Source organism: Pleuronectes platessa, chromosome 20 (assembly GCF_947347685.1).
Source record: "Pleuronectes platessa chromosome 20, fPlePla1.1, whole genome shotgun sequence".
In the NCBI taxonomy this organism is placed as follows: Eukaryota; Metazoa; Chordata; class Actinopteri; order Pleuronectiformes; family Pleuronectidae; genus Pleuronectes; species Pleuronectes platessa.
This window is the reverse complement of record NC_070645.1, coordinates 5,088,563-5,113,682: the sequence shown is the minus strand read 5'-3', so window position 1 is coordinate 5,113,682 and position 25,120 is coordinate 5,088,563. Positions and strand designations below refer to the sequence as shown.

The 25,120-nt window shown below is 42.0% G+C and overlaps 1 protein-coding gene across 1 annotated transcript in view; it reads left to right on the top strand.

The window, feature by feature from the left end:
- svila (supervillin a) overlaps positions 1-23,493 on the top strand; it is a 47,637-nt gene extending 24,144 nt beyond the window's left edge. Inside the window, exons 11-36 of the mRNA XM_053412857.1 lie at positions 53-569; positions 1,654-1,822; positions 4,524-4,656; positions 6,531-6,584; positions 8,681-8,737; positions 9,508-9,673; positions 10,369-10,452; positions 11,151-11,237; positions 12,571-12,748; positions 12,857-13,029; positions 14,160-14,315; positions 15,625-15,761; positions 16,229-16,376; positions 16,459-16,604; positions 16,755-16,930; positions 17,725-17,878; positions 17,982-18,261; positions 18,356-18,510; positions 18,601-18,706; positions 18,970-19,177; positions 19,319-19,452; positions 19,570-19,725; positions 20,260-20,403; positions 21,012-21,133; positions 21,336-21,491; positions 22,627-23,493. Coding sequence (XP_053268832.1) covers positions 53-569; positions 1,654-1,822; positions 4,524-4,656; positions 6,531-6,584; positions 8,681-8,737; positions 9,508-9,673; positions 10,369-10,452; positions 11,151-11,237; positions 12,571-12,748; positions 12,857-13,029; positions 14,160-14,315; positions 15,625-15,761; positions 16,229-16,376; positions 16,459-16,604; positions 16,755-16,930; positions 17,725-17,878; positions 17,982-18,261; positions 18,356-18,510; positions 18,601-18,706; positions 18,970-19,177; positions 19,319-19,452; positions 19,570-19,725; positions 20,260-20,403; positions 21,012-21,133; positions 21,336-21,491; positions 22,627-22,713 — 4,083 coding nt within the window. The 3' untranslated portion in view covers positions 22,714-23,493. The remainder of the gene's footprint in view (positions 1-52; positions 570-1,653; positions 1,823-4,523; positions 4,657-6,530; positions 6,585-8,680; positions 8,738-9,507; positions 9,674-10,368; positions 10,453-11,150; positions 11,238-12,570; positions 12,749-12,856; positions 13,030-14,159; positions 14,316-15,624; positions 15,762-16,228; positions 16,377-16,458; positions 16,605-16,754; positions 16,931-17,724; positions 17,879-17,981; positions 18,262-18,355; positions 18,511-18,600; positions 18,707-18,969; positions 19,178-19,318; positions 19,453-19,569; positions 19,726-20,259; positions 20,404-21,011; positions 21,134-21,335; positions 21,492-22,626) is intronic.
- The last annotated feature ends 1,627 nt before the right edge of the window (positions 23,494-25,120 follow it).

The window sequence follows — 25,120 nt, the reverse complement described above, 5'->3', positions numbered from 1 at the left end:
TATCTGATCTCTCTTTCTGACCCACTTCTTTCTTTGTGTCTCTCTCGTGTAGCTTCAGAATGGTACAGGCTCTCGGTCAGATCACCTCCGCTCCTCATCGCCCTCCTCTGCCCTGAGGGCAGGAAGCACCGTCTCAACAGACCACGCCGGAGACATCCACATAACCAGAGCTCCAGACCGACTGGAAAACCTCCCATCCAGCTCCGACAGGTCTCTGCCCCCTCACCAGGCGGACGGCCCGGCCCTGCGCCCCCAGGACTCCGGGGACCACCTGAAGCACAGGAACCTGCCCCAGGGAGAAGTCCGGGTAGATCTGGGAGGAGGGAAAAGGAAGCTGCCCTCTCCCGAGCGAGCGGTCAGGCAGTTGGCTCTGCCCCAGCCTGGAAGGGAGAGGAGGAGGGAGGAAGAGGAGGAGGAGGAGGAGGAGGTGGAGCAGCAGCGGCTGACCAGAGCGAGGGCAGAGGGCGCTGTGCAGAGCCCAGAGAGCCACATGCTACTGGAGAGGCAGGAGCAGAGGGGGTATCTGAGGGAGGACAGACACTACCCCATACCCCGGACCGTCAGTGAAGGTGAGACTGAAAGTGTTTTTGAAACTTTTATTCCGCTTCATACGACTCTGTTGCTGGAGATGTATAACTTTTTTCCTTCCCATGTTCTCTCATTTTCATAGTGTAAACTTAAGATTTTCCTTTTGGAAAAATTACAATTATGTTTTTCCAGAGTATCATACTTTGCAAAGACCTTTAAACCATATCCAATTTTACAATACCAGACTGAAAGAGAACAACACTGGTCTGCTTTTTTTCCAGGGTACAGTCCCACACACATCTCAAATATATATTAACTACATGTTTTTATTCTATATGCAAAAGTAGATTCCTTTTTTTACAAAAATCACGTCATTCATGTATGCTTTTCACAAAAGTGTGTGAGGAATAGTTTTGATGAGTGACTGTGACTTTAACAAATCAAACTCTAAAGCAAAACAACATTGATGAAGGTTCAAACCGACTTTAAATATTGAAAGAGCAGATTGTAAGATGTGGTGTCCATTTCAGTCAACAACCATTTCTCAGTCAAACATATTTCTAACTTATGTGGTTTGTGAAAGTCTTGCATTAACGTTGTGTTTTGCCCAGCCATCATTTTTGTCTGACCCAAGGTGGATCTGTTCAGAGAGAGTAGAAAAGTGTTTCATGAAAAGCTGATAACATCTGCCCATTTGTGTGTGGAGTGGGAACAGAGGGATGGAGCAGGAGGGATGCACAGACAAAGATCAGAGTGTCACGGTATCGACAAGAGAGCTCCAGTGTTGTTTATTAGATTAGAACTATGACAGGGACATTTAAAGTGTCTGCTCTGCTTCTCACCGCCGCAGTAAAGCCCCTTCGTCACGCTGGCTCTGCTGCTGAGTTGCTGAGCTGTGCCTGGGTTGAATGTTAACTCCTTTAGTCCTGGACTTTTCAGAATAATGGGTTAATTAACAGGGAGTATCTGAGAAAGTTTGATTGTTAGATCCATTTGCAAAATCTATATTAAAATGCTTTATATCTTACTTTAATCCACCATGATAACTTGGTTAACACCCATGTAGTTGCTGTCCACTTATTGACTCTCTCCCTTTTGTGCGCGCTCGACTGCTTGTGCTCACAGATAGGCTGGAGTCGACTGTGCTAACATCCAGAGCAGCAACAGATTCCGTCAGGACTGCGTGTCAGCCTCCAGCCGCAGATACACAGAACGACGACATCGAGTTTCTGTCCGAGCACGGGGACGAACTGAGCGACGCGATGTCCGCCAGACAAATGTCCATCAGAGAGAGGTGAGCCTGCTCAGCCATGTATTAGGCTCGGAGTTTGTGGACATTTCTTTATATATACAACTACTGTCAAGCTTTTAATTTCATTTGCGTGCAATTTATATAATCTTAGCTTTTAATATGCTTCTTGTGCCACTTAAGCCACTTAAAGAAAAAGAAGATCCTTTTTCATTCTCTGCTCAAATGTGAGTTAGATGGAAACAGAAAATTGGATCATGAGGACAAGACAGGGTGAGTTATTAGATTTTTTTCATTTTTCAGCCGCTGCTGCTCTGCTAAGTTCTCAAAACTAACGAGAGGAATAAAAGAGCAGCACTGTGCTGGATGTGGAATCAATTTACATTGAATTCACACTGATGCCCTTAAATGCCATTAAACTTCAGTGCATGAGGCTACCAAAGCTAATTTAATGAGAAACGTAGATATCATCAAAATCAGTCCTGTACGCCCGCACAAGCTTCTCATTGCGATCCACTTTAACAACACAACAGGCTTCCAAATGTCTTTTTAGTATTTTTAGTTCTTGACTTTGTTTTAAGGGGGAAAAAGTTATATTTCAGAATGTATTCATGCATTTCTGTAATGTATTAAGTTGTTAAAGCTTCTGATGTCCAGGGTTTAATTTAATGTCCACAAATCTACTAATGAGCACAATCAACAAAATGTTGGATTGTCCACGGGTCCTTAACTTTTCTGTCACTTTCAACACAGAACCTGATGGTTTCTTCTCGGCTTGACTTTTTTACTTGAAACATGAATGTAAATGTTTTTTATTTTGGACTCTGGAAACCTTTAGCACTAACACTAATCGAGCAGGAGGAAATAGCGCTTTGGTTGGGAACTACTTTCATCTGAGTATTAATACACATTCGTAGCATATTGGAGAGCACTTCCTGCAGCAGGACGGCATGTGAGTCAGAATAAATAATAGTGTGTGTGTGTGTGTTCATGGTAGAGAGGCTGCCAGTGAAACAGTGTCTCACACTGAAGTCTATTGTAATGGAGCTCCATGGCACAGAGGAATAAGATCTATCAGCTTCTGGATGTACTCACAGTACTTACTGGCAGGAGACATTATTAGTTGGTATTGTCCTTAATGGAATTTATTCACTACATAAAAACTATGGAAAATCATCAGACTCATCATTTTAAGTAATGCAAACTACTGATGATAGGTAGTATAATCATAGTTGTGGCTCAGGAGTTGGACCAGGTACAGCATGTGGTGTGTCTTTGTCCATTAGTTTAAAAGCTCTATGTGAAATTCTCTATACCCTTCACAGCCGGAGACAGAGTCAGTTTTCACCACGAGCCCAGTATTGGATTTCCCACCAATAAATGATTACATAAGTCTGGTTATGTGACATTGTGTTGGCTGTCACAGTCGTCTGGTGTGACTGGGAAACACTGGGCAGCGATCACACAACTGACTGATGACATAATGGAATCACATATAAACTGCTGTTAAAGGGTTGTGTTCCAGTCTGCTCGGCGCACTTTCTGTGACATCCAACCCCCCCCCCCCAACCCATCTACGATGTCTTCGAATCTGTTCCAGTTTCAAAGCATTTCACTAGAGGCATGGTCTGTATCCCAGTTACAGCTGCTGACTTGTGTTCAGTGTCACTCTGAGTGTTGTTGCCCCTGAGGCCGAACAGGACGTCGCCTCACTGGGTCACAGAGGGGTGGTTGTCACAAGGGGCAGGGGGCACTGCCCAACACCCTGACCCCCCCGTCTCCGCCCTGTATGGAGATGAGAGCTCAATAATTGAACGTCTGTTCTCGTCAAACTATAGAATACTTCAATTTGTGATACCATAATACTCTATACTCTATATAGGATATCCTGGTTTCCCCTACTAAAAAACGTGAATTCCTTTTACATGATTTGTGGCCTCCCCAGCATATAGCTCCTTTTTCTGCACTGCCCTCTCCCAGCTCCTGTCACGCGACCTAACGTCTCTAAGTGATGTTTATGTCTAATTGCACTCCAGCAGTCTGGAGTGTGTTTATCTGCGATCCAGACCTCTGTCTAACTGTGGCTGTGAAATGACACACCGCCTGCCTCTGTTTAGTGTCGGCTATCTTTTCTGCGAACTGACCCGGGGATTAAAAGCCGCGTGGGAACATCCCTGTTTTGTGTTGGCCTCAGTGTTGTGACAGAGGGTCGGAAGTTTTGCTGAGCGCTAAACTTTAGCTTGAGCGTGTCTACATTTAACTGTTGCACAAGATTATTGCATAAAAATGAGTGGTGTCAAACTTCCCTCCTAAATTTGGTCAATAAATCCTATCCCTCAAAATGTCAGTGTTTCAAACCAGTTCCAAACTTGAATTCTCTTTTCAGTCTAAAATGGTATCCCAATGTTTTGTTGCTTTGCAGCGAAAAAATTAAATATTATCAACACAAAATAAATGTTTATTATTATATTATAATGTACAGTTTTAGATCAGCAACATTTTCCAAAGCTGTTACACCTTTTTTAAATCGTAGTTGTGCACAACCTTTGTAAATTATCATATTCCAATCTATTTATTGAATTTATTCATTTATCTTAAAGTGTTTCTTGGTAGCCATTACTGCTTTGGGTTGTAAGAATCTGCATAGGCTGAATATTAGAGCCGGGTTTTTCCTCTTGAGATCCCCTATTTTTGAATTTATTCTTTTAATGAACTGTCCCCCTCTATCTTCCCCCTTTCCCCGCAGAGTGGCCTTGTTGAAGAAGAGCGGCGAAGATGACTGGAGGAACAGAATCAATAGGAAGCAGGATTTGGCGAAGGTGGCCGTGGACGAGCAGCAGGCTCAGCTCTGGGAGGTGGAGCAGAGCTTCAAGAAGAAGGTAACCGCCTGACGTGCACACTCACTGCTGAACGAACACGAGCCTGAGATGCTGTAATGCCGCCTGCGTTCATGTCATGTGAAGCTTCATATTCCCAAATTGACTTTAAACAAGTTTGAAGACACAATCTCCTCCACTGATCAGCCTGTAACTGTCATTCCATTACTTTAATAATGGAATCGGCAACATGCCACTGAGGTTTCACATTATTTGAAGAAGAGTTCTTTCTTTCTGATTTTCTTTTTCTGACACTGAAGTCAAGTCTAGAAAGCCGTTCATAATCAGGTCTGCCGAGAGACATGGTAACAGTTCATGATATCTCTAAACAGAGAGGTTGTGTATTGTCTGTTTTTCTGTCATCTTTTTGTCTCTTTCTTCTTCTCTGTGACATTAACATCTGTTGCATGTTTTTGGGGCTTTGAACGGCGTCAAGATCTCATCTGCAGTTATTCCAGTCATGATAATATTATATTGACTTTAGTATCTAGATCATTTAGGCATGTTTCATGGTGCAAACTGATTTAATTCTAAACAGAAATGTAAGGCTGCCAATATTGATAGAATTATTCAGTCAAATTTCATTTTCCACTTGTATGCATACATGACAACATTGAATACAAAAAAAAATTGTAAATGAAAAACAAATGTTATTGATATTTGCAGTGCTACAGAGCGTAACACTGCCCTAAGGATAATGAAATTGAATTTTAAAATATATTTTTAATTTTGTTATTGCAAATTTGACTCAATTCAGTTTTTCCTAAAAGCACCTGTCGGTTTAAGTGTGAGAGTCAGTGACACTAACAGCGGTCCTCTATAATGTGTTTATGTTTTGTTGTGTCTGGCTTCAGCCTTTCTCTCCACTGAACTGCATGTTGCATGTAACCTTTCATTCTTCTGTTTGCCTTTGTCTCTACTTGCATGTCCTAACTTAAATAAATGTAATTTCATCCTCTGCATGTTGAGTGTGTCTATGTTTCAAGCTCCTCTGTCTGTTTTTGCAGGGAGGGCTGAGGTGGGCACTGCTTGTGCCTCTCTGTGTAGACATGTCCACAACAGCTACCATGTTTCCAGCTGCTTATCAGTGTTTGTTCAGCTCCACTCAGCAGCTCTGTCTGTATCTGAACTCTGGCTTTCAGCTCATGTAATGTCAGGCAGATCCTTGCTTCGATGGTTCTGATGCCTTTTTGAATGATGCCATGAGCTGAAGTTGAGTGGCTTTTTCTGGATTTCTGTCTATAAAAACAGGGAAAATAATTATTTCTGATTGAGTTGAAGAGATTTCCAAGTAGAGATCAGAAGTAAGGACAGGGGATGTTGTTTTATAATGCTTTCATTCTCCCATTCATCAGTCAGTGGACACAATTCAGTCAGGTTCCTGAGCAAAATTATATGAAGGCATGAGTCCTCCTACAGCAGCCACACGTTGGATTCCCACTAGGCCTGTCCGTTTTTTCAAAGATCAAGTTCAAACTAATTTGACATGACACACATATTTGTTATACGGCACTTGCATGGTACAAATACGTTAAACAGCCTCAGGTTTGTCTTCTACAGTGTAGAGCCCAAACCAAATGAATTCAACCCTTGGCCGCACCCTCATTACTCAATAAAGTCAGATTAAAAAAAAAATGAGAAGCATCAAACAAATGCCAACAGCAAGGCAAATAGAAATCCATCACTGATTTCAACGGGAGTGCCACTCATATTGTATTCATCATATTTTCCACCTCTGAGAGGAGCGTTTCAGAAAGTCCAAATCTTGTGTCAGAAATGTTTTTAAAAGATTTTGATCTAGTGGGTCATGTGATTTGGCCGCGGTACACGACCTTCAGAAACCATGTCCCCTCTCACCTGCTGTTGCTTGTCTGTAGGACGATGAAGCGCTGATGATGATCGATGATCTTGCTGTGTCCGACCAGCTGTGGGTAAGGCCAGTGTGCGAGGCCAGAACCACACACAAACACACACAAACAAACACACACACACAAACATGCGGTGGTATTTACAACTAAAATGCATTTAAATTGTATTAGTTATCTTAGCTGAAAATCTTAAAATGAATTTCCCCACTCCTTACACGCTTGATGAATACACCGTTGTTGTTGTGTGTGTGTGTTCATGTGTTGGTATTAGTGATGGTGCGCTGTGCTACAGTCACGGTGATGGTGTTGTATAGTGATGGTGTGTGCTTCTCCAATTCCCCCCTGCCTGTGCTCAGTGGTTTTTCCTTTGCTCGAGGATTTCTCTCACACTGTGGATGTTTTCTTGGTGCTTGTGTGTTAAAGTTTCACATTTGATTATTCATCTCTAATTACATTTGGTGCAGGACTCTAATCATTATCTCTGTTCTGAAATATCAACGACGGGAACTGTTGTTGACATTTAATTCAAAACAGTTTGCCTCTCTTCTCTGCTCTGCCTCCTGTTTCCTCTCCACTTCCTCTGCTCAGGTCTGTTGTTACTGTTGAGGTCATGTCCCTGGTCATATTTCTGTGATTGCAGGGTAATAACAGGAAGAGAAAATATTTTAGAGCGGATTATAATCTTCAAGCATACAAAATATCTTCTCGTTATACTTTTGGAGCATGTAGCAGCCTGTTGGTGGAGATCAAAATGGAGCTGAAGGCAGAATGAATAATAGGCGAATACTCAACAAATGGTCTGACACATGACTCAAAATGAACTTTTACTGGATGTATAACTAAGTGTGTATATACTCAAACATTTACCATAGCAACTTTATAAATGGATAATGTCCGTATATACAGTTTGGTTTGCTGCATTCAAGTGACAAAAATCAATCAAGTAACCTGTTTAAAAATAAATGTAGTATTCTCTGTCCAAATTAAATATAAGAATCGTGAAGTGTGATTTTATTTTGAAGGGGTACTTTAGTGCTTAATGTCCAATTCCATAATGTTGAGAAATATGTGATATTGATATAAAAATAATGGTTAAAATAGAAATGGCCATGGCCAAGGTAAGAGTATCTTCACTCACACTGTATGGGTCAGGTTCCAAAAACAATGAAGGCAACACTTTGAATATTGAAATTTAATAGTGTCATTGGACCCTCACTACAATGTACACTTGTACAAATCCTAAAGATTGGTAAACAACCCTGTTGCTCAAACTCCACAGCCCCTGTTAATAACACAGCATTTCACCACCAACCATCATCACCCAACCACAGACAGATTTAACCAAACTGACACACGTGTTTCTCCCTAAACATTTCTGGTAAAGTATGCTTCGTGTTTAAAATCAGTGCAGTGACCCTTTAAATCAGTTCTCTCTGGAATTTTTTCCCCCAGTGACCTCAGTATGAAATAATAAACTCCACCCTACAGCCCCACAGATGCTGTCCTCTTGATAATATCCTGTGCGTGTGTTTCCTCTATCTGTGGCCTCCATAGGAGCCAGCCTTTGCCTCGACTCTCTTTCCCGAGCCTCCGTTTCCTAACCTTTCCCCTGCTGATTCAGCCAGTCAGGTATGAAGCTGCTCCTCTCTGCCTGCCTCGCCACCGCCCTGCTCTCCAACATGAAAAATCCAAACACAAAATTTCAAACACCATCGTTTAAACAAGCAAATGTATTATAATAATGTAATAAATGTATTGCAAGAGAGTATCTATCAAATGTAATGTACAAGGAGCAAGGATCTTTAAAATTAAGACAGTCCATTGTTATTTCGGACAGTTTCACAACAAATACTACAAATTCTTTAACCTCTCCACTGCTTCAGTTGCTGCTCTTCCAGCAAAGCTATTTTGGCCAAAGCTCCTTTGGATTACTAATGCTCTGCAGTCCTTTACAGCAACACTGCCCCTGTTGTCTGCCATTCAATATCCATCCCTTCCCCAAAGCGTCATCACTGTGCCCATGAGGACAGCATGGCAGTCCCTGCATCCAGCTTATGCAGAGAAACCTTTCCGCCATATACACGGTTGCTTTCTTATTTTTTTCCATCTTCATCTCATGATCCTCATCCTGATTTACGTCATCTCCTCTGGTTGTGAAGGCCCCCAGTTCTCCCAGACCCATGCAGGTGGATGAGAGACACCCCTGGAGACGGAAGGTGACTCACTTTGTGAATACTGTGTACAGTGCTCTGGCAAATACCTCACACCCCAACCACCCACTTCCGAGTGGACACACTGAACAAAGTTTCTGAAAACACCAAACAAGCCGCAAAATAGTTTGTTACTCTTAAAAAAATGGTCTGCTACCCTCTTTATGAGAGACACTAAAATATTTTAAAGTTCAATTACATGGATTAACGTCTGCTCTCACATTCGCAAGCAACCAGCAGAGGAGAATAAAAATGAATTATTCTCCTTTGGTTGTTAAAAGGATTTATGTGCTTCATGCTTATTCGTTGTCCCCACTTGATGTCCTTGGTATCCTTGTGTTGCTTGTGTGTTTGTGAATGTGGCCCCTTGTTTGGGCAAAATACTACATTTAATTACCGTGGATAACGCTTTAACACGGTTGAACACAGCCAATAACACAGTGAGATGCAGTCTTGGTTCCATTTTGATTTAGTTTACCTATAACAGAGCTTGTGTACTTGTATAATTAATCTAAAACAACTACCTGAATATTTTGGGACAAACTCAACATTCAGCAGTCCAAATAATTCCGGTCAGCTTCAGTCTTGTTTTCTTATCAGGGTGACGGGTCTGTCTATTTGCTGCAGGGCTCAAATTAAAGATAAATTGCACAAAGTGGTTTCTGGAATGCATCAGGCATCACTGTTTTTGGCTATATAACAGTGTTCAAGCATCCTAAGGTGGTTTAATCCGATTATTAAGTATTCATCATAACTTTCCTCCTCTCTTTTCTCAGAGAATAGCCGAGGCTGAGATGGAGTGCCAGAGCATCGAGTCCCACATGTCTATCCATGAGAGGAAACAGCTGATTGTGGCCCAAGAGGAGGCCTGGAAGAGCAAAGGCCATGGAGCGGCCAATGACTCCACCCAGTTCACCGTGGCTGCACGCATGGTGAAGAAAGGTGAGAGGGCGAGCTGAACCCACATGCTTTCTCTACTGTTCTCTCTCTGTCGCATATATACATGCACACACATGCTGGACTGTCTGTAAGTCCAGAGTCTCGGCTCCCTTACTCCGAATCCTCCAGAGCCTCGGTTTGCTGCTTGAGGAAAATGCGTCTCCTCCCGCCATCAAGCCCAGACACACCAGACCAGTGCTCAGAGGCCTCTGCTCAGGCAGAAAATGCTTTAATGGTTTTTATCTGCAGTTGATGGAGGGTTTGATTTTTGTTTTGGGGGAATTGTGGGTTTAGCCAGATTATAGCTAATGGAGCCACATTAGAAACAGGGACCTTATCCAACTTTTCAGGCATCATAGACAGTGCTTCTGCAGAGTAACTCAGGCTGCATTTTAGATCCACGTTGTCCAATGTTACTGTAACAGATATAAATAAACCTTGGCCACCGCTGCATCTCATTACTCATTTCGGTGATGTTCAAAAGCTGCTCTAATCAGTAGTTTTATATCAACCATAGGTCAGTATTACATTTTTTGGACACAATTTGTATTTCATTAACATTTCACATGAAGTCAGTGTCCTAATGACACAACTATGAAAAAAAGAACATTTCATCAGTTGAAAGAGAGTAACCAGTGTAACCATGTCATGCTCACTGGGTGTTTGGGTGCTTATGTCTGTCTATGTTCCTTCATCAGGGTTGGCCTCCCCCTCCGCCCTCCAGTCTCCAACGACGTCCAGACCTAAGAACGGCAGCCCTGCCATCTCCAAACCACAGGAAGGTGTGTTCCGCTCTCGTTTTTGTTACTTCACATTATTTTATTTCTTAAACTCAAGACTTTCATAAATAGTCTGGTTAGCTGTTATATGACACACTCTTGGGTTATTGAAGACTGGAGAGTTCAGCAGCTGCTCGATTCTGATCTCGACATAATGATCTGACTCTGTTACACCCTCAGCTGACTCCACGCACAAATCCCAAACACAGATAACTGTAATCTTATTCTGAACAGAGCATTGTATGATTTCTGATTCTGAACTATTGAACTGTCAGTTTATCCACCGATGCTAAATTTAGTTTTTGAATGAATTCTGCGTCAGATCTGTAATGGATTTCCTTTGCTTCTCTTTCAAAAGACATGGAGGAGATGTCTGATACTGAAGGTTTATTCCTACTTTTTTTTTATGTTGCACTGAATCATTATCACCAAAACCACAAATTTCATCCACACATGTGTTGCTGTGACACTTCTATTAGTTACAAAGCCTAATAGAATTTACACCATGGGATAGTGTTAGCTGTGAATATGCATGAGTCTGAGTAGCAGAGGATGTCATGTGACTGTTATCTTTGTTCACATTAACGTCATTGTGAGTGTATGTAAGTGTTCATCATGCCCATATGAAACAGCATCAGTGTGACTCCCTAAAATAAAACCTAGCTGCATGGCTCTAACACCTCTGTGTGTGTGTGTTGCAGAGATCAAGGCCGTACCCGATCTTAACCTGGAGTCGGACAGGAAGCTGGATAATCTGGAGTCATTCCTGGGCAAGCTCAATAGTAAAGGTCAGTCCTGTTTGTCATACTGTCGACAAGTTCATCAGGCCTCAGCTTGGGAATCCGACCTGTCGCTCTGTTCAAATAATAGAAAAAGGAGGCCACATCCAGGAATCACATCTCACTCTCACCTCATCTTTAACTGAGACCAAATTCAATGCACTGAATAAAATATTCCCCAGTTTAGTTAGAGATGAAGAAATCTATTCGTGTTGCATTTCTAGGCAGATATTGCATGACTTAATGACCTAATGACATTTTCAGGTAAGAAATCTTGTTATGTAGATATATCAATCTCCTATCATTGTCCATTGGATAATATTCCAGCAGAATTTAACTAATTAGAACTTCAACTGCAAAGTACATTTTTCAAGTCCATCAGGGATGCTGAGACCAAAAATCTTTCTTTTCTTTTATGTGAGTGCTCTTTAACTCAAGGCTCCCTCTCTAACATCAGCTTCTAAATAGCATGTGATCATCTCACTGTTTCTTTAGCGGTCCTGTCAGGTCTAAATAAAACCCCTTGAGTGCACTCTGTTACTAATTCTGTAGAAGTAGGGAAGTCAACAACAGCTGGACTTCCATACAACCTCTCCATTACATGACATGCACCAAATTTTGTCCTCCACATTGTGACCGGTACATGTAACTCTCATTTCCTGCAAATCCAGTGGTTGTTTGTTGACGATTTAAAGTCTGTGCAGAAAAAGCAGGGTTTCCACATGAGACTCAACAAGTCTTACATATAATAATCCGAATTTATTACTTGCAAAGTTAACATAATGCATGCTAGGTCTTATAATGCATTAAGGTAAGTCTAAATGTTATTGTTTATTCAATGCTTCTTCTAAAATTAATTAAATGTTTTTATTATTTTGTTTTAAAGAGAAATGTTTTTGCAGCAGGTTCTTCCTCAAGGATTCAGATATTACTGATAATACTCACTGTTATAAAACTACAAACAAAATCAATATGGAACTGATAACAGATTTATGATCTGTAGTTTGAGAGATATTGTAAGATTTTAAGGGTTATTATCTACTAGGCCTCTTTCATCTTGTTTTTATTACGGGGAAATTTCAGTAATTCTGGGAAACTATAGAACCCCTAAAAAAACTCACTGATTATAATTAAACATTTTTTAATGCATTCACAGAAGTAAGATACTTACTATCTATACTATATATTAGAAGTTACATTAAGGAACCATTAAAACAATACTAGATCTTATTAATTTGCTATGTGATGTTTGCACAGGCTCTTACAAATGTTCTGCAGCAGTATCTAAAGTGAATTTATGAATGGATAATTATGATCCTGACCCAGTCTTGTCCACTCCCAGTGTGTGGCCTGCCAGAAGCTACCATCTCAGTGACACAGAAGAAGGTGAAGGAAGTGATGACCCTCGAGGATGAAACATTCTCCAAGTTCTACCGCCATGTGCAGGAGCTCCCCTCCGTCACCAACAAGGTGGAGATAGACGACGACTTTGATGCCATCTTTGGTCCGCAGGTGCCAAAGTAAGCTCTCGCTGCCAGAGGTTGATTTTAAGTTGAAACCCTGACTAAGCCATGAGTGTGAGGTTCCTTCCTGTCAATCATGACCCTTCACCTCTGACCCCCTCCCAGGCTGACCTCGGAGATGGAGCAGCACAAGCGAGCGGTGCGCCCGACGCGTAACGTCCAGTCGTCCAGGAACCCTCTGAAGATGCTGGCTGCCCGGGAGGACATCCGACACGAGTACACGGAGCAGAGGCTCAACGTGGGCCTGCTGGAGAGCAAGAGGATGAAGGCTGAGAAGAGTGAGTGAATGTCAATTAAACTTAGATTGATTTGATTGTCTTTTTGTCAGATTTGAAAAAAATAATCTGTAATTTCATCAAATTTTTTTAAGCATAAAATTCTTCTTTATCACCATCAAATCAAAGCCTATGGAAATTTTATATTAGAATTGCACATTTCATTTCTTCATTTTTAAGATTTTTAATTGTTGCACACATTACAGACCCTTACCCCTGTTACCGTCCTCTTCCTCCCACCAAAAACCATTGGTAATTAAATTGTTAATGGTCTGTATTCTTTAAACTTGATGAACACTCAAAGTGCTATACAGCACAGTTTTTGATATTCACCTGTTCATACACATTCATACAGTGCATCTATGTGCAGATCTTTCTCTTTGAGAAGGGATAATTTTGGGGCTTAATATCTCGCCCAAGGGTTCTGAATCGGGAAGACTGGGATCACAACCCAGACCTTCGAGTTAGAGGACGACCGCTCTACCCTCTGAGCCACAGCCGCTATAAATTAACAAATATAGATAGAAATATGGACGTTTGGTGAACAGTCATGATGGAGTGCAGTATAGAAGATATGATTGTGGTTCAAGCTGAGGTCCTCTAGTGATGGAAAAGATGGGGGAAGTGGTGGTTTCAGAGCAAAATAAGAATGAGGAAATTTGATGTAGAAAAGTAAGTGAGACAAGAATAATAAAGTACGGACAAAAGGAATAAAAATAATAATTAAAGGATAGAGATAAAAAAAACCTGATTGGTCTTTTTTATGCCTGACTGTATTATTCAATCTATAAATAGTCTCTGTGCTGTAAATGAATCCACTAAAACCTCTGTGGCTCTAACACTGACCCACACTCCGTTTCCTGTCATTGTGCAGAGCAGTCCTGATAGGATCGGTGTTGTTTTTGAGCTGCACGTGTTTTTTTTTGGGGGGGGGGGGGTAGACACTCAAACTATCACTGTATTATTTGTTGCTTTCACATTTAGACCTTTATTGTAATGCCTGACAGAAAGTGTTGTTTTATTTTTGACTTAACTGTGTATGGGCTTAATATGAAGATTTAATGTTCTGTGTTATGACCTTTCTCTCTGTCTCATGTCCCCCCCTGTCCCTCCCTTTGTCTTATTCCATTCAGTGAATAAAAACTCCGGTTTCTCTGAGGTGGCTCTGGCTGGTCTCGCCAGCAAGGAGAACTTCAGCAACGTCAACCTGCGCAGTGTCAGCATCTCCGAGCAGATGTCCAACAACAGTGCTGTGCCTTACAAGAAGCTCATGCTGCTGCAGGTCAAAGGTCAGTTGCATGGACAGCCTTCTTCTATAGTATGTAACAGGTGCATCTGCACTCACAACACAGTCTTTTAGTATCTGTAGTTTGGGGAGGGTCTATTTGAGATTAATTATTCTGTGTAGAGAGAGATGTATTTCAATCAGGGGAGACTTGTAGAGAAACAAGTTAGAGTGAGTAAATTAGATTGAAATTACATTTGTGGACAGAGGAATAAACGTTGGTGCTTAGACACCAGCAGGGAAGTACAACGCTGTGGAAGCAGAGCCTCGATGCTAGTGGTGGTGATGAAGCATGAAGTTCCATGAAGGCTTCTGATTGGATGGTTTGAAGTAGATGACAAGAGTAGAGGTGGGTCACTCGTTGATCCTGGTACTGAATTCAGAGCTGTGTTCTCAACTTTGACAGCTTGAAAAGAGATAATGAGCTGTTGGAGTTTAAAGATAAAGGGAACCTGCAAAAATCTAAACTCAGGGTCAATTTCTAAATTTAGGCTTGTGATCCATTAATTATTCCCTGAGAAATCTACAAAAAGCCTTAAACCCCATACCACATCCTTTCAGCAAGTTTCATAGAAATCCATCCTGTTGTTTTTGTGTGATGTTGTCTTACAAACAAATGGACAAAGGTGAAATCACAACTCAGAGACCACATTTAGAGGTTATCATGCTCTACTGTAAGAATTATTGCAATCCCCCAAGTCCTGAGGGCACCCACCATGAATAGACAGGTTTTAGGATGCCGCTTCTGTTCAGTATTAGCTTGTTTTTTGTTGACACATGCAGCATGTGTGAATTGGTTTCTAGTAGTTCTATTCAGTTGCCCAAGTATAAGGAAAACCAGACAGTGAGTGTTTTACCTAAATGGTGCTCGAAGGCCTTCCTATCCAGAGGAGATCTAAAATAAGAAACAAGAGTGGGTCTATTTCTGTGTCTTTGGGCCTCCTCTGCAAGTGTGGTGGTGACAGCTGTGGCTCTAAATCATTCCACCCGGGTCACCTCACACCCTCCTGGACTGATCCTCTCCTCCCAAACACCACAGTGTGTAACCCAGAACAAATCCATGGTACACAGGGGGGCCACACGTGTTAGGAGGTCGAATGTGGCACTTTGACTTCGGACTAAATTTGAACATTTGTTAGTTTCATATTGAGATGTTTTTAACACAAACTGGTGGGTACATGACAAAGCAGATGCATGGACATTCATACACGGTGATGGCTTGCTCACACTACTATAATAACCCAGTCACGGTGACAGTGATCGTCTGAGGTGTCACTAATGAGCCACCGGTCTGTGTGTTTGTGTAAAACCAGGCCGAAGACACGTCCAGACCCGACTGGTGGAGCCCAGAGCGTCCTCCCTGAACAGCGGCGACTGTTTCCTGCTCATCACGCCGCACCACTGCTTCATCTGGACCGGAGAGTTTGCCAACGTCATCGAGAGGAACAAGGTTGGTCACATAACATTGGAAAACAGGCTGGTTTGGTCACGCTCCATTAGAGTCACATCAATAAGTAAGTGGAGCGAGGCTGCGGGGATGTGGCGCAGCGTTCACGTGCAGGATGTAAACGCAGCTGTTGGAGGAAGAAGTGTGTCGGTGCAGAGCGTCAATGTCTGTGTGTCTGTGTGCATGTGTGTATCGTGGGGTTGTGGAAGGAAACAAGACAATTGTTTGTCCCAGACCGACTGATGACCTTGGCTGAGCAGAGCACTGACCTCAATCTGAAGGAGAGGAAAGCTTTTGTTTAGAGTTTAGTTCATTTTAGGGACAAAAGTATTATTCTTGAGAGAATTGAACCAATAGTTTCTTAAGAGTATCAGGGCCATGTTGAAGATGTTATATTTGCTTCAACAGGAACCCATCCATAAGAAACATGTGAAACAAACTTATAATGTTTTTCTCTTTTTTCCTGTCAGGCTGCAGAATTGGCCAACTTCATCCAGAGCAAGAGAGATTTGGGTTGTCGTGCCAACCACGTGCAGTTCATCGAGGAGGCGCTCAACACTCAGAGCCACACCGCCAAGGAGTTCTGGAAGATTCTGGGAGGACAGTCGACTTATCAGTGTAAGTATTCATATCGGACGGGGGTTGAAACTGGAGAAAACCAAACTTGAATAACTGAAATGCAACGTACTTCTCCTCGCAGCTGCAGGAACACCAGATGAAGATGAGTTGTACGAGGGCGCCATCGTGGAGACAAACTGCATTTACCGCCTGATGGACGACAAACTGGTCCCAGACGATGACTTTTGGGCCAAGATGCCTCGATGTTCCCTGCTCGAACCCAAAGAGGTCAGACAACATAGATCACCCTAAATATTTAAAAGAGGTGGACATGTAAAGCTGCAAATCAGAACTCTATTTAAAGTCAGTATGTGTGTTTTGAAAATGTTGAAATGCTTCCCCCCAGTGGTCATAAAAATAAAATTGCTTCCTGTGCAGGTTTTGGTGTTTGACTTTGGCAGTGAGATGTACATATGGCACGGGAAGGAAGTGACGCTTGCACAGAGGAAGGTGGCGTTCCAATTGGCCAAGCACCTGTGGAACGGCACCTTTGACTTCACCAACTGTGACATCAACCCGCTGGACCCAGGAGAGTGCAACCCACTCATACCCAAGTACGGAAACACACACCACACCTCAGAACACTAGACTTTGACATAGAGTTTGACTGGAGCTTTATTTGCACACTGTCATTGTTCCCTTTGCAGAACCATATCAACACAAACTAGAATGATGCTAAATAGAGCGCATCTCTCCGCCAAGGCCCAGCAGTCCACATAAACCATATTTACATCACTAGATTTAAATTAGCTATTGGACCTGCAACAAATTGCACACACTGATAAGTATCAGTCCTTTTAAAATGCCTGATTTTTTTTTTCATCAAGATCCAATAACCCTTCTCGGAGAAATAAACAAAGAGGTCAAAGGGAAAAATCTGTATCCGCCCCCTTATTCAGATCTTCAATAAAAAGTTTCGGATCGATACCTCGTCCTTTTATCAAGTGGTTATCTATCCTGTTATTTTTGTGTATAACTGCTAACAAACCAACAAACAGAGATGAATACATAAGAACATGTTAACATGTTTGTATCTAATGTTGAATTATCAGATAGTAACAAGTAGTCTCCTCTACGCCTTTTAATGTAATTCTTAAAATCTGTTAAGCCTGCAATGCAATTTGTCACAATTTGACATTTGGCAGTAAAGACAAAAAATGCAAAAATGCAGTAGTTGAAGAAACTTATAATTCATCAATAAGAGTCTGAATGATCTAAATTTATTTTCTAAACTCCCTCAGTGCTCTGAATACTGTGAACATGTGTGAATAATGAATGAATACTGAGAACATTTTCGTTGATTGAAGCTCTGGTATTGTGTCATTGATTCACTCCTCCTCTCCTGTAGGAAAGGTCAGGGTCGACCTGACTGGGCAGTGTTCGGCAGACTGACTCAACACAATGAAACCACTCTGTTCAAAGAAAAGTTTGTGGACTGGAGCGACTCCAGGAAAACACCCAGCCCCACAAGAAACACCAACAACCACGTCACTGATCAGAAGGTACCAAGAGTACTTTACTCTAAAGTATGAATCATGTCTTTAATGTGACATAGAGGATGATACTAAATCTGTACCTCTGTTATCCCTCCTCTCCTCGCCACAGGAGCCGTCAGTGGCCGATCATCGCCACGCGTATGACGCCTCCCTGATGCTGCACCCCCACGAGGCACCGGTCTGCTCCAAACTGGATGGCTTCAATGTGGGCCGGGGTTACGGCCTGGTGGAGGCAGAGGACTGGCGGAGCTACAAGATCAGCACTCAAGCGGTGGAGGTGTGGCACATCCTGGAGTTCGACTACAGCCGTCAGCCGCACCAGAGCATCGGGCAGTTCCACGAGGGCGACACCTACGTGGTGAAGTGGAAGTACATGGTCAGCGCTGCAGGTTAGTGTTGGGTTACAAAATGTAAAAAAAGATTAATGCAATATTTAATAGTTTTCCAGGCTTTCTAACCATTTTTAAACCATGATTCTGTCAGTTGGGAAGAGACAGAACCCAGATCAGGTAAAGACAGCAGGGCCGGGGAAAGAGAAGTGCTGCTACTTCTTCTGGCAGGGCCGCAACTCCACCGTCAGCGAGAAAGGAACATCAGCACTGATGACTGTGGAGCTGGATGAAGAGCGAGGAGCACAGGTACCGTACACGTGCATCTGTTTTCATGTAGTCAGCACTTTGGGTGGACAGAGAGCATGACTTCTCCTGTCTCACCTTGTCTCCCTCCAGGTTCAAGTCCAGCAGGGGAAGGAGCCTCCATGTTTCCTGCAGTGTTTTAAAGGAGGGATGGTCGTTCACTCAGGGAAGAGAGAAGAGGAGGAGGAAAACTCACAGAGTAAGTTTTCATTCAGTCATTATTCATGAAAAATAAATGTCAAGTTTGCTTATACAGCAGTCATGTCCTCATATATATGACAAGAGCGATTGTAGCCTAGAGAAGATTTAGATTTTAAAAGGGAGTCAGAGGATCAAACAACCAAAGCGTTTGTCGAAAGTCAGAAGTTTTTGTCTTTTTCAGTTAAATGCCTAAAAGGTAAAACCTTTCTTTCAACCTTGTGCATGTGCCTCTCCTCCTCATTGTGCTTGTGTCATTCTCAGATGACTGGCGTCTCTATTGCGTGCGGGGAGAGGTGGAGGTGGAGGGCCACCTGCTGGAGGTGGCCTGTCACTGCAGCAGCCTGCGCTCCAGAGTCTCAATGGTGATGCTGAGCGTCAGCCAAGCCGTCATCTACCTGTGGCACGGCTGCAAGTCTCAGACACACACACGGGAGGTGGCGCGCACCGCCGCCAACAGAATCAAAGAACAGTGAGGGGATACTTTTATTACTTAAAGATCACTTCCAATATCTGTTGAACTCCATGTGAAACCTACTTACAAACAGCCATTTCTGATTTGCTGCACAATGGTGTTATCATCTGCCGCTGTGACACTGTTGTCTTTGTGCAGTTGTCCCCTGGAGGCAGGCCTCCACAGCAGCAGCAAGGTGAGCATCAGGGAGTGTGACGAGGGAGCAGAACCCACAGGATTCTGGGAAGCCCTCAGGAGGAGGGACAGGAAAGCGTACGACTGCATGCTGCAAGGTGGGGGAACGTCAGAGCTCAGAACCTGACTCTCTGCTTTTCTTTATGTTTAAAAGATGCAGGGTGTTTATAATGCATTTTACCAATGTCCTTGCTTGTGTGACCTTTGACCCTCAGACCCTGGCAGGTTTAACTTCACTCCGCGTCTCTACCAGTTGAGCAGCAGCTCAGGGGAGTTTGCAGCCGTGGAGTTCCTCTACCCAGCCAGAGACCCCAAACAGGTCAACTCGATGCCCTTCCTACAGGAGGACCTTTATGCAGCTTCCCAGCCAGGTACACGAACAGACAAACAAACACACACACACACACACACACACACACACACACACACACACACACACACACAAACACACACACTAATGCTATTCAATTACCTTTAGGAGGTCAATTATGAGATGAAACACTCCAAATGATATACAATATTGTACTATATTGCCTAATTATTACATGTGAAGTAAATGTGATAGTGGCAAATGACTGCACATTTCCAGTGGTAGTTTTATATTTCTTCAGCACTTTATTCTTACCATTGAAGGACGGGCTACGACTAAGATTATTTATTTATTATTTAATAACAAAGCCCAATAATATTCAGGATAATAACTTAAAAAAGAGAAGCTACAAATTGTCTTGATAGAGAAGCTTGAACAAAAGGATGGATTATATTTTTGCCTGGTAATAAAAAAATAATAGACTGATTTCCTAATATCTAACATGTCCATAAAACCGAATACTAACTTTGCTTTCTGAAAAACAATTGAGAAGGGACTTGACCTGTGTGTGTCGCGTATTGTCTCCTGTGTGCAGCCCTGTTCCTGGTGGACAACCACCACGAGGTGTATCTGTGGCAGGGCTGGTGGCCTCAGGACAGTGAAAGCACCGGCTCAGCCCAGATCCGCTGGGACTCAGACAGGAAGTGTGCCATGGAGACTGTGCTGCAGTACTCCAGAGGTATCCCACTTCCTTCTTGTTATGTCTGTGCATATCACAACATTTGTCTCTGTCCACACTGATTGATATAATATTTTTGAGTGGTCATAGAGAGGAATGAATCTATTTATATCGAGGCCATGTTTCTTGTTGAATTGTCGCTGGTAGGTATTTGGCTAAATGGATATTGAAAGCATGGATTATGTGAGAGCAAAATGCAACTTAAAAGAATGAAGAATTATAGGCTTTATTATTATAAGAATAAAATGGAATGATAAGATTAAGGTCATGGTACAGAAATATTTATTTTGGGATAATGTGTAAGTGATGTGTTGAGGCTGTCATGGAGGACACACACTACAGACTCACTGTAGGGATACATATTGTAGTTGCCGCCCAGAAAAGAGTAGAATCCACAAACCGAAAGACTAGTCATATATGTTCTCATGTATTTGGTATATACTTTGTGTTAACACCTTATTTCGTTAACAATACATAGTTAATATTCAATAAATTCTCTGTCTTTATTAGCACTCTGGGTCTCTGTATTCAGTGTAGTACAAAACCAAAATTGCAATAAATGCTTGTAACCTCATTTTTGGTGAGCCATTCTTTCTTTATTTTCTCAGAAAAGAATGAGAAGAAGCCTCCCAAAGCGTATCTGATCCACGCTGGTCTGGAGCCGCTCACCTTCACCAACATGTTCCCCAGCTGGGAGCACAGAGAGGACATCGCTGAGATCACTGAGAGGGTGCGTGGATCGAATCACTTTATCTGATTACTGCCAGATACATCATCTGATATGAAGCTCACAGTGTAGACGTCATTGTCCTCTCATACACTAAAGTACATGCTCTTATTGTACAAAAAACACCATTATCCCGGTAAATTGATTATTTAATTTCCAGCTCTCTGGCTTGAAAAGATACATCCAGTGTGTTGTGGGCTTTCAGGAGGCAGAGGTGTGTAACCAGATCATCCTGGTGGAGGACGTGTTGGCCAGGCTGTGTAAAACCACCTACCCACTGGCAGACATTCTGGCCCGGCCGCTGCCTGAGGGGGTCGACCCTCTTCGGCTGGAGGTCTACCTGTCGGAGGAGGACTTTGAGGTAGGAACCCGCTGGCTACAGACTAATGTCGCTGGAAAAATCCATAAAGCTTTTAGATATAAAGCTGCCAATAAAGTACAATGCCACAATTTGAATTGTTTATATGTAGGTTTCTCTTAAGATTTTAATATGTAGCATAACACAAGTCTCATAAAAAGACAATGTCTTGGTCCATGTCTCACAAACTCTCAAACTTTCTGACTTTCCTGCTCTGTCTGTGGCTCTCAGCCTCAAGCCCATTGGTTCCTATTACAGATGTGAATCTTTTGACAAGGATCATGAAAATAAAATTTCAGGTTTTGCAGTTAGGGTAAGGTTGGGTTATGTTTCGGGTAATGTTCACACTACGAGACTTTTTGCCCTATTTTCGCCTTACCAACAATATTTGGAACCAGATCTGAGCCTAATCGTCTTTCCAAATTATAATTTATCACAGTCACAAATTTTGTATACGTTTGCTGTTAGTTGATTATTGAGCCTATTAAGATTCCTCTCTTCGTTCATGCCTCTCCTTTGCCTTTTCTATCTATGTTCTGTCATCTTCTCTCCATCCGCTTGTCTCTTTGTGAACGTTGCTTTTTCATTCATTCCACTCTTCAGGGTGTAGGGGCTTATGGGAAGGTGAGTGGTCTGAGTTGAGCATGGAACGGCCCGGAGCCTCCTCACTTCTTAATCCGCTCTTTCACTCTTAATCCATTTTCCTCCCAACTCGGCTTCACTACTGTTTTTCTTATTTTCTTTAAGTTTTTATTTGATCAGCATGTTCACTCACAATCTACAAGCTGGCGTGGACACCTGCAAAATATGGAATTTTACTCAAACGTGACACAGATGATATTTTACTGGAATAGAAGAATGTTGTTTGCTCTTAATCTTACTGATGCATGAGTGTGTTGAGAGGTTGCCCAGTCTTTACTAAGCTGCAGGATGTTTGTGGTTTGAAACCCTGAACAATGTGTAAACTACAATGTGACTGCTGGTACAGTGTTGTGTGTTTCACCCTGATAGTGTGTGTGTGTGTGTGTGTGTGTGTGTGTGTGTGTGTGTGTGTGTGTGTGTGTGTGTGTGTGTGTGTGTGTGTGTGTGTGTGTGTGTGTGTGTGTGTGTGTGTGTGTGTGTGTGTGTCGTCCCACAGAAAGGCTTGGAGATGACCAGAGAGGATTATGGGAGTTTGCCCGTCTGGAAACAGGTGAAATTGAAGAAAGCCAAAGGACTTTTCTAGATCGCTGAAACAGAGGAGGCGACCTGAAGACGTCACAAAAAAGATGTCGTTTCGTCTCTTTTATTTGTTTACGTCTGCGCACAACCGAGTCTTGGGGGGGGTTTGAAAGCCGTGCAGCAGATTTCCTCTAATCTGCTTCTTGTGTTGTTTATTTCGTTTGTCAAATGTAGGCAGATGCACGTATGAGTGAATGTGTCGATAGATATTGTTTAGATGTATTCTTTGTTAATGTTTGTACATATGTACAAAACGCAGGACAACCAGTGCCCTTACATTATCAGCAATGCAGCCATGTGCTGGAGTGGGAGCAGGTCTGTCAGCCTGTTCAACACACTTCACATCCTCCTCTGTATGTATGTTAATGCATTACAAATAATTTATATTTATATCAAATCTATAAAGGATTTTTAAAGCCTTCATGAATATTTACTGAACTAAAGTGATAAAGTGTATAATGAACGTGTTGGGGGAGGTTTGTGTCATATGTTAATAAATACTGGATATTAGAGAAACTTGCTGTACAGTTCACCGTTTGCCATTTACAGATCAAATGATGCCGCTTTATCTGGATGCATTTAGTGTCATTGTTGTCTCACTTATAGTAAAAAGGATACAGGCTTGATTTAAGGAAGAGGGTGATATTTGATTTTAAAGTCCCACAGTGTATAGTGCCTTGCTTTGTGTACAGTTTATATACAGGTCATAGTCTGCATTTTGAAGACTCTTTGTGATATAAAGATCTATTAGAGAAATAAACCCTGAAAGTTGGATATGTGAAAAGCTTGTGTTGGTCTTTATTTAACACAGTTTGCTGTTTTCATAGTGGTATCAGCATCAGCAGCTTTAACCCAGAAGAGGGCGCTATATGTCAAATTTTTACCAACTGAATACATGAGTTGCAAAACTTCAGACAGTGGGTTACAAGTCATGTTGAAGTTGCATCGCATAACCATCCATAATCTGGAGAACATGTTTACATATGTTTTCTAAAGACACATTTAGACATGGAGTTTGTTTTTCAATTTCGACAGTTACATTTTTAACTAAGTTGTCCAGTTGGAGTTCAACTGTGAGGAAATGCTGATGAATAGAGTAGGAAAAGAGGACCAAAAATCCCGGTGCAATCAATTATGTTTCATGTTCCAAACTTTCCTCTTTCCTCATTTTCTTCTAAAGTACTGAGTGGTTTTTACCTGAATTACTTCAGTCTACGATGAATTAATTTCTCTTAAATAGAATTAAACCGGAAAAAAATCGCTCTTTGGGCCAAAAGCCAAAAAAGTAGTTTACAAGAAGTCTTTGCCTCTTAGGGATCATGCTGATGTAATTTGTCTGAAGGAACCAGAGATCCTCAGCATACAACCCTTGACCAGGACATTCTGCAAGGGAAAGTGTTATTTTCTGTCAACCTCTATAAGAAATAAAATACCTATTTGATCATGGATCCCAAACTGGGGGGCAGGGATCACCACCGTACCCACCTGATCATGGAGGAAAAGCCTGGAGCGGAATGAAAGTAGAATTCATCAGATTTATAGGGCTTTTCAAATCAGACAGTTCGACTTTTATATTATCAATATTATGTGTTCTGTTCCAGTGTCTGTAAGTTATGACAATGCACTGTACCAGCCTCCTTAAGCTGCTACACAGAATCAAGCTGCACAGGTGCCATAAATTCACTTTGTCAAAAAGGAAAACGATAAAGAAACAAAATTGCTCTGATGCTAGCGAGGCTGTCAAACCAGTGGGATTTATTAAGATGATACATTATTGAGAAGAACAAATATGACGTCTGTGTGATCAGTGTAGTGGCAGAGCCTTGTGATTTTAACATAAGGTTAATGGTAACTAAGTAGGTTTACTTGAGTATGAAATTTAAGTTTTTGTTCTTGAGTAGTTCCATTAATTGCTATACTTTCACATCACTCCAAATTGGGAAATATTTAACAAATTGCATACTACTACAAAACTAAAAGTGGACTTATACTTATAACTACTACTTCTGAAAACTGACGGCATCTTCTTTATTTGCACAACCTCATGAGACAGATGTTGGGACAAAAGCAATAATTTGAACCCTGCTATCTGTCCATACTATTGTTAGCAGTTGATAAAATGTAAGTAGTTTACATAGCACGTCAGGGAGTGGAGAATATGTTCAGCTTTCACAGAAGAAAGTGACTGAGGGGGGTTTGGGAGCTGCTGGTTGAAGCAGTGAACCCCAGGGAAACTGACTGTGTGTAAATTTAGTGACTTTGGCACACAAGGACATGGAATCATACATTAATACTGGAAACTGTAATTAAAAAGTCACTACGTGTTGATGTTACACTCTTATTACCTCCTCTGACAGTGGCTGTGATCACCGGCGCTCCTTCGGGTTTTGATATGTGGTTAACAACCTACA